The sequence below is a fragment of the Dysidea avara genome, chromosome 8, assembly GCF_963678975.1.
Source record: "Dysidea avara chromosome 8, odDysAvar1.4, whole genome shotgun sequence".
NCBI lineage: Eukaryota > Metazoa > Porifera > Demospongiae > Dictyoceratida > Dysideidae > Dysidea > Dysidea avara.
In genome coordinates, this window is record NC_089279.1 from 35,336,764 (window position 1) to 35,346,899 (window position 10,136).

Genomic DNA, 10,136 nt, shown 5'->3' on the forward strand with positions numbered 1-10,136 from the left:
TATACCAACAGGGATTGGAAACGGAGATTCGCGCACTAACATATCCGTGTCTCGCATGACGGCTATCGTCGTGGCATATAGCTATAGGGCAACCCCAATTTTCCGTACAATAGGCTGACCGGTAGCTAAGCAAACTTACGTTCCCTACATGGGTATTTTTCTTATGGAGAGTCTAGGGGATGCTGACAAACGTAATGTCTATACACAGTTTACCACTTGGCACCAGACCAGACCCTTGCGGTCTGCTACTGCTATGGCTTGTCTAGTCTTGCCCCAGATGGCCAGACCGCAACACTGAGTCACGGCAGCAGCCGGTATAGCTATTCAGCATCAGCTATAAGAAAATTTGACGAGTATAGCTAAGTAATGGAGATCGATGAACTTGGAGAGCTAAAAGACTGCCTAATTCCTAACATCCAGCTTGGCAGAGTCATTGGACATGGAGCCTACGGTAGCATTATGGAGGCTAAATGGGAAGGTTCCGTGGTGGCCGTAAAAGAAATTCGTTCCATTTTCAAGGAAGTAGGCGAAGAACAGTTTCAAGTGTTACAGGAGAAATTTGCCACCGAATGCAAGCGAAGTAGCCAGTTTCGTCATCCAAATATTGTTCGCTTCTTAGGTGTGTATCTGCCACCCGGCACCAGGGTTCCTAGTTTGGTGATGGAACGGCTTCACTGCAGTTTAACTGATTTGCTTGGACAGAATCACACCATTCCACTCGAACTTAAGCTCTCTATTCTTCACCAGATTGTACTTGGCGTCCGTTACCTGCACAGTCGATCCCCAGCCATCATTCATCGCGATTTATCAAGCAATAACATCCTAGTCTCCAAAGGAATGGAAGCAAAAATTGCAGATCTCGGCACAGTGCGTTTCCTGCCGGATCCTACTACGCGCACACCAATGAGTCTGGCACCAGGAACTAAGGATTTTATGCCTCCAGAAGCTCTTAATGCAGCCTCCAACCAACTGCTGAGATACAAGCAAGATATTGACATTTTCTCTTTTGGGTGTGTCATGTTACATGTGTTCTCGCATGAATGGCCTACCCCTTCAGAAAATGTACTTATTGATGCAACTAGCCGTACGCTTACTGCTCGATCAGAAGTTGAGCGACGTGCCAAATATCTTGGCAAAGTGCCCAAACCAATTGAAGACGTAGCAGTTCCTCTGATTGTGAGCTGTCTAGAAAATCTTCCTGATGATAGACCAAATGCTGAAGAAGTATGTGATCAGCTGGAGACACTAATAGTTAACAGCAAACACACTAGTACATTACCTGAGGATATGTTGCAGAATTATTTGCTTCTCAACAAGTTGCAAAATGAGGTGACAGAAAAAACCACAGAAATAGAGAATCTACAAAAGAAATTATCAAAGTTGGAATTGCAGTCTCAAGTATCAAGCACAACCACATCACAGGTAAGAAAATTTTAATATATGCTAAGGTACCATTGGTTATGTATATGGGTATCTGTCTGCCTGCATTCCATTTGTGCAAAAGCCTGCACAAGCACAGCTATATGTATACATACAGAGTAAGTCACCAGTTATCAACCACCTAAGGTTTATCACACTATATATAACTCAGCCATCCAACATTGCAGAACAGTGAATTTTCAACGAAGCTACATTAATTATCTCCCAGCACTCACAACAAAAACTGACTCCATAATCAAATACATATATACAACAATGATGTTGATTATATATGGCATGTGTCCATCAATTGTCAACCATCTCTATCTATTATAAAAATTCAATTACTTATTATCAATTACCTATCATCGACCAATTCCAAGAAATGAAGCTACATATGAATTTCCACAGGTAATACAACTATGCAAACAGCCTAACCACTAACATGACAAAGGTCTACACCTAAAAAATGAATCAAGTTGAACATACTGTTCAAGAGACACACAATTTTGTCAGATAATTTTTACATTCGCATAATACTTCACATATAGGCCATGATCAACTTATACACACTAGTAGTTGTACGTACATTCACTATAGTTCTCATTAGTCCTCTAACTCTCTTATCAACTTTCCAGTGTGATAGATGAGATATTATGGGTAGATATGTAGCCGTTGATGAATGGTAGCTAGGCTACTCAGGCAAGGATGACTCGCCTTAGCAAGTCCACTGTCTAGCACTGTAGTAGATATGAGCACAACTGATAAAAATGGTGTAGTTATAACATCAAAATACACAAGCGACACAAAGAGACAAAGGCAGGAAATTACAACAGATGTTAGCTAGTTAATGTGTGTGCATGAAGTCTGAGTCAACAAGCTCTTGGCTGGCTTCTGTTGGTGCTGCTACAGATATAGTCCGAAGGATACTAGTAAATGCTATGTGTCTGCTTGTTTAGCGATCGATTCGCTATAAATATCAGCTCCTTCAACAACAGCTAAATGACTTTCAAGTCAAAAATGGTTCAGATAGCTATATAACACTGCAGTAGAGTCTTAAATTCTGTGAAAGATCTAATGCTTCTTTGGGTTCTGCTGTACTCTTTCTTTTCTTTTTTTGAATTCGTCTTTTTTCTCTGATCATCCCTCCTCTTTTCTTCTTGCTCCTCTTTCCTCTTCTCTAAAACATATAGAATGATTACAGCAATATGCAATACCCCAAGTGTTTGATTGTTTTATTTGTTGTATACGTTACTGAATATTATATAGCACAAGGAGAACATGACAACAACACCCATGCATATACACAGTTACACACTACAAGAACAGCAAACTCTGACATCACAGAAGATTTACTTCCACAGGACTCAGAAGAGGAATTATAAGCAATTCAGTCCTAATACATACCATCACTGCTGACTCAACATCCCAACATTATGACCACAGCTTCTGAAACTGATAGAGTCACCACAGCCAAAGAAACTGTAATACTTTCATCCAATATTGTTTCTCATAACCTGCAAGCTTTTCAAATAACTATTTACTGTAACATTATTCTGGTATTGAGCACAGCACGTTCACTGATTCTAATTTATTCAATCTGATCATCACGTGAGCCCATTGTACAATGTAACTACATGTTACATCTTCCCTCTTTTCAGGGAACCACACAAAAGAAAGAAAAAATAATCAAACACTAATCATGGCGATGATGCAGGTATACAAAAATCACACAACATATCCAACAATTAAGCGACTTTTAATAAAAAAATTTTATTGGCAAGATACACGCGTCTACACTGGAAGCAGGTTTTCAAGGCTCTGTTATGGATCGTCAGATAACTTTTAAACCCTTTCCAGGTTCTAGCAGGAATGGCCAGCATGACATCTACTTTCACGTAAAATGTAACAGCTTAATACGGCCTTCTTCATGGTACAAAGTAGGGGGTTTAACATTACACATAGAACCATTGGCCATGAAAATATTGGCTCACCTCAACAATCCAGGCGCGAACTTTTTAACGATTCCAGGTTATACCAGGCTAGATCTATCCTTTCTTGAATACTTCAGCTAGCTATACCGTTCGTGATGAACGTTTTACACGGTACAAATAATTTTATAAAAATCACTATCTCAATCCAATAGTCGCATACCCTGGCTGAGCACTGATTATTAATGACGCGCGCGCTATATTGCGTGGGCGAGTTGCAATGGAGAAGTATTACGTTCTTGAAAGTTTAATTCATCAACTTTTCAATGGTCAATAGTCCTTGTACATCATGCTTTTTTTGATCACGTGATACATCTTTGTATTTTGTACATGTAATCAAATAAATATTTTGAAAAATGGTCATTATAAAAATTTCAAGTTACTTGTTGCAGTTCTCCAACGTATAAACCTGTGGAAAAACAGTCACATTTAAATTGGTGAATTTAAAAAAATCTTTATCACTACACACACACACACTACACACACACACACACTACACACACACACTACACACACACACACACACACTACACACACACACACACACACACACACACACACACACACACACACACACACACACACACACTACACACACACTTCACTACATATTCACATAAAAATAAAACACTACAAGGTATGGTAATGGTTGTTTACATTGGTTAATTTTGTGGTGTGCCACATATAGCAACAAGGGAAATGTGTATCTGTGATCAAGAATTTAATTTAGTTTGTAATATCAATCTTTGTCAACTAGAGAAGAACTGGCTATTGGTAAAAAGCGAGGGGTAGCCAATGCCTTGGGAATCTTGTATGCTATGTGAGAAATCCAATCAGAAATACACAAATACATTAGAAACCAAATCCTAAATCCAAAATCATGTAAAAATAAAGGAGAAAGTGAGTTTAACAAAGTAGACAATGATCGATCATGAATAACTAGAACAAGATGTAGATCAACAACTGTACAGGTAGTCACTAGTTAGCAATATCACTAAATGCTTTTAAAAATACATAAAGATTGGGAGTCTCGTATACGCCAGTTTGGTGCTTTGCTTGGGCATTGGCAACCCCTCTGGTACACCATTTCTGTGTTTTGCGTGGGCGTTGGCTACCCCTCGGGAAAAATAAAATAATGAAAGACTATACAGAAGCTGATCTGTACAGAAGATGAGCCCTGCACAGCTACGTGGGCTTCTTTTTACAAAGCATACACTCACCTTATTTGCACATTGCCCAATCATCATCATGGACGCTTCCACCTCCCACCGTGCACTAAAGTAATAGAAACAAACATTAAATAATATAAGCATTAATATTATTATAGCATAACACAGCAGCACAATATTACAGCATGATAAACAAACCAAAGTATTTATACAGAAAACTATGTCATAGACATTTAATCGTCTTTGAGCAAGGCCATTTTAACGAAGGCGCAAATTGGGCGTGGGCGGGCAATTCATTACATTCTTTTCGCCGTTTATAACTATCACTGGCAAACTAATGCATATACTATATCAAAGAACGTATATATTTAAACAGTTGTATGATACTTATAGACTGTTTTTTCACTGTCAACCACTTCTTGCGTGTGGGCGGCCCACCACCCCTCCCCTTCGCACCCACCCACCCCCTATATGATATACGTGCTATACAGCTGAGCATATAAAAGTTGCTAAAATTAACAGGTTTTTGTAGAATCAATTTTATTTTTAAAATTCTAATTGAACAAACAGTACATTTTCATACTGTAGCTGAATGACATTAAAATACATTGAATTGTCTGATATGATATATACTAAAGTGCACTCGTCCAGTTTAACTTGATGGCACATATACTTTTCTTGTCACTCTACCTGACCTCCATGGAGCTGGTGATGACTCTAGAAGTGTATAGTTCCTGGTGTGTTGTGCTCTTATGGTATCAAGTTTTCAGCTTCATTTTGATTGTCAGAAGGGTTTGACACCTCATTTTCAGGTGAAGCCTGCCATTCTGGTATTACAGGTTCTTCAATAGGATCTTCATTTGTTAGCATATAAGTTTATTTGTTAAAATCAAGTACCACCGATTGTGTCTCCTTCTACTTGGGCTTCACTCTGAATGGTGGGTATAGGTCTTTGCTTCTTTACATGACAATTATAGTGGGTCTGTTGTCGCTTTTGTTGCTTATGTTGTGCTTCTGCATCCTTGTCTGTGGGGAATACTGGTTGGAGCCTGGAAATTGTTATAGGTAGTAGAGTATTACACCATCTTCCCAAAAACGCTGTGCTGTGCTGGTGCAAATTCCCTCCAATGATGTATTCCTCCAGTCCAGTAAAGCCTGAAATTCTGATTAACCACTTTGAGAACAGTCGTTTAACCATCTTAACAGCATTTTCTGCTTTTTCCATTAGATTGTGGGTAGTATGGTGAGGATGTTGTATGTGCAGAACTCTACAGTTTCACAAATAAGAAAAACTCTTGTGACGTAAATTGGGGGCCATTATCCATGATCACTGTATTTGGTACACCGTATCTCGCATACATATTCTTCAAGGCCTTTGTGACTGCTCTGGTGGTTGTTTTGGGCAAATTTTCCACTTCAATGTAGTTACTGTAATAGTCATACACAATGAGTAATGTACATTGTCTCAGCTCACAGATATCTGCCCCTATTTTTGACCATGGCATGGTCTGTCTGTAATATCATGTTATATTAGTGATTCTTCAGTTTCCTTGTGAAGGACGGTGAGAGAGGCAAACATCACGCTTCAGAATGTACTCACGTAGCTGTGTAGCCATTCGTGGCCAAAACATGATATCCCTATAGCTCTCCTTATACACCATTCAAACCCAGCATGGACAGAAGTCATCATTTCTCTGCGCAATGCTACTACCCTAATAGAACGGTCACTACTCTAATAGAACAGTCATTTCCGTAGTTTAGTTAACGGAGAATCTGGATAAGTGGGGTCTGGATAACTGAGGTTCCACTGTAGATATATTGGCAATTTTTGGTGTTTCATTGGATAGCCATAGTATTCAGAAAAAAAGTGGAGCAAAAAGGATATTCTATAATGATTTTATGACAGGAATAAGGTTATTCATTGGTGCATGAAAGAATAGGAATATAAATGGCAATTTATTGTTGTCTTGTATAAACAAGATCCTTATGTGGAATTTTATATTTCTAACCTTTTTCTATGAAGTTACTGAACTGATAAAAATGAGTAGTTTAGACAAAATTAACACTTTCAAAAAACATTTCAATTAGATTCAAAAATGTATGGGAAAATAGATGCTGGGAGATTAAGGGTTAAATACTACGTAACTCATCTTGAGTAACTAGTTCATCTTGAAGGCCAAAAAATGGATGGCAGTCACTCACAGCTCTTTTGTTCTGGGGCCACCCATCCAGTATTGTGTGTTGAAGCTGTTGTAATACCAGGTCATCCCTTGATGCATGTTGTAGGCGTTCAGCTGCATGTTAATGATAAAGAGTGTATGATTGGTATTCTCTAAGCTGTGTGCTATATTTGTACAACTAGTGTCCTTTGGGTAAGCCCAGCTCAATGTATCTGTTACATACATATGTTTGATTAGGACTAGTGGTTTGAGGTGCGTTTCTATTTGTATCTTATCTCTTCCATATATGTAAGCATCACAATGCTGACAGGCAGAGACAATGGCTAGAAGTTCTTTTTCTATCTGGGCATAATGGGTCTCTGCTGACGTTAGGACATAAGAGGAATACACTACTGGTTATCCATTCTTTAGCAGTACAGCACCCAAGCCAGTCTGGGATGCATCACATTGGATAGTGACCTCATCACAAAGTGAATAATAATGCAACACTGTTGTGTTGGTGACCATTTGCTTCAGGGTGTCTAGAGCCTTCTGCTGAGGTTGCTCCCAGATCTAGACTGTCTCCTTTTGTGTTAACTCTCTTAAGAGCTTTGTGGCATCTGCCAAATGTGGAAGAAGCTCTGTGCAAACTGAGTAGACGTTGAACGCCTGGCTCATCATTTGGTATAGCATCTCCGCTACTGCTTAACTTTCTTTGGGTCCACACATAGACCATCTTTGGTAGTTACATGACCAATAAATGGAACCTTGTCTTGCTTGAATTGCACTTTGTCAGGGTTTTGCTTCAAATTATGCTGCTCACATCTGGATGACAACTCTCTTATTAATAAGTTCTTGTATCTTGTAGTACCCACACAGATCTCCATAATGGAATTGATGTGGTTGTAGTCGCATGAGATTGAGGCCTCATCTTTATTGCGTTTATTTTGTACATACATTTACTCATTTAATAATGATGGTTGGTTTCACTACATTTATTACAACAGGAACAGTTTTAGAAATCTTAGCTGTGAAAGTGCATGTGGTGTGCAAGTGTAAAATTATATGTGTTTACTATTATTTTACAGGCTAGCTATTGTGGTAATTTATCTGGTGCTTTGACTGGCCCTGTTTCAGTCATTAATAACATGCCAATTTGGAAATCCCTTTGCCCTGCATGTGATCTAGATATTAGACAACTAATTCAGCTGGTTGGTAGCTAACTGGAAGAATTGCTTTAGCCAAATGCAGGAGTTAAATTTAAAATCAAATTCTGTATATGTACAACTATGGTTATATAATATGTATATGGGTAACTAGACTACTCTCTCAATCAAGTGGGTCACCTTATCTATTTTTGTAATTAGAATACAAACCTGTCATGGTGTTTTGGGTCACTGGATTTTGTTAGGTAGACACATGAGCAGTGATAAGCATGTGGTTGACATCTGACCCTGTATGCTTATAGGGCAGCCCTGTAGGCCTGAAAAGGTATACACATGTTATGGGCTGTCCCATATACAAACAGAACAAATAGCATTTGGATGGCGATTGCTGTTACTCATGTACATAATGTAACTATGTTGTGACTTCATATTAAGGCAAGTAACTTGCAATTATAATGTACAAGGTTTGATTCCTACTCCATGCAGTGCTATTTTTTTCTTACTCTGTACCTTTCTTACTGACCATATGGCAGGTTTTTTCAAGAGGAAAATTTTCAGTGGATTGGCAGCTATCACAAAATTTTTCCCCTCAAAATTTGCAGCTCAATCAAAATGGCATTATTGGAGTATTGTAAATGCATAAAAGATCCAAAAATTCCCTTATGGATGATGGCAATCTGTAAAAAAATTCTCCCTCAAAAAAATCCTGCTGCATGGTACCTTTTCATGTGTGGTGTGCATTTTCATTAAACTTGTTATTTGCGTTTACCTATTTCTTTTAAAAATTTAAAGCACAATTCGGAATGTGTGACATATACTATGGGGCGATGAAGTCCTGACTCACTTCCTTTATGGGCCACGGAATTCCATAGGCTGATGTATGCACCCTAGCACATTTTTTTAGTAGATTTGAAGTATATCTTACTGAAAATGATTCATAAGATTGATGAGCTTTACCCTCACCAGCTTGCAGGTGCATGCCTGATTTTAAAATGTTTGTTTTTATTGAAATCTGTGCATGATCTAGGTTGCTATCAATAAAACAAGTTTAGATTTCTGGAGCTCCCTTAAACTGACATGGCAACAATGTGATGACCTACCAAGACCAAGCTATATCACTTCTATTGCTGAACTGAATGAAAATGTTTATGTCTCTACAATACGAGCTGAAGGTGGGCTACCATATCCATTCAAATACAATTCAAAAGAAGACAAATGGTCAGCATTACCAGCTCTTCCATGCATCCAGTTTACTTTGGCATCCATACCTGCTTTACAACAATTATTAGCCATTGGAGGGATTGAAGCTGAAGGTAATGGTGGAGTGACATCAAGCAATAAAGTGTTCTTATGGGATGAAAAGTACAGTAAGTGGCTCACTCCATACCCAAAGATGCCAACTGCACGTTACCACTGTGCTGCAGTATACTACCGGTCAAAAGTCATTGTAGCTGGTGGCGTTGCAACCACTTCAGCTTTTAAAGTTATGACTAGGGCTGTTGAGGTACTTCATATAGATAAAAACCGTCTCTCCAACTCCTACTGGACAGAGGTTGAACGATTACCACACATCATAAATCAGCCAGGTCATCTGCTAGTAGATGACAAATTGTATATCACTGTTGGATTCGATAAGTTTGATTGCAGTCAGACAAGTATCGTGGTTGCTTCACTTCCATTTCTACTACAGAACAATACTGATGCAAATGCAGGTCAAGTCTGGGAAAAGCTGCCTGACTTGCCATATCCCTCACCATCAATTAATCTCTATCATAAGAGACTGGTCACGTTTGGAGGAATACGCTTAACTGAGCAAGCACCAGAAGCAGGTAATCCTGTGGCATGGAAACTGGTCCCTACGATTCTCCTCTACAATCCTGATACCAGATCATGGGACTGTGTTGGTGACATTCCTCATGGATATTACCTGGGCAGATCAGTCCACATTGGAGAGAATAAGATCTTTTTTGCTGGAGGAACGATAGGGAAGTTCATCACAGACACCAATGACGATTTAGTCACAACCTGCTCACTACTCACAATCACATCCCAATGACAATACATTGTACAGTGTATATTATACAAGTGCATTATTTCTTATTAACACTGACATTTGAATTACAGTGTTTGTGTGCAATGGTATTGTATAAAAGTTAAATTCAATGAACTTGCAATTGGTAATTGAAAATGTTTTCTCTGTATATGTGACATGGTTGCATAAATGTTTGTCTA

General features: G+C 38.7%; 1 protein-coding gene and 1 long non-coding RNA gene across 2 annotated transcripts; one reads left to right on the forward strand and one right to left on the reverse strand.

Moving 5' to 3' along the window:
• The first annotated feature begins 285 nt into the window (after positions 1-285).
• Positions 286-10,136, forward strand: LOC136264264 (uncharacterized). Its single transcript, XM_066058972.1, has 2 exons — positions 286-1,422; positions 8,932-10,136. Exons 1-2 carry the CDS (start codon positions 367-369, stop codon positions 9,958-9,960), a joined length of 2,085 nt encoding a protein of 694 aa, XP_065915044.1. The 5' UTR covers positions 286-366; the 3' UTR covers positions 9,961-10,136.
• On the reverse strand, positions 2,201-4,997 carry LOC136264266 (uncharacterized). The gene is made up of 4 exons (XR_010705035.1): positions 4,778-4,997; positions 4,631-4,685; positions 3,414-3,819; positions 2,201-2,599 (listed from the first exon to the last, which is right to left on the reverse strand). It is a non-coding gene; the product is annotated as an uncharacterized lncRNA (long non-coding RNA).

Excerpts from the sequence above, each read along its gene's own strand:
- LOC136264264 (XM_066058972.1), top strand. The coding sequence starts at position 367 with ATGGAGATCGATGAACTTGGAGAGCTAAAAGACTGCCTAATTCCTAAC. Across the intron at positions 1,423-8,931 it reads CAAGCACAACCACATCACAG|GTTGCTATCAATAAAACAAG; the intron begins GTAAGAAAATTT and ends TGCATGATCTAG.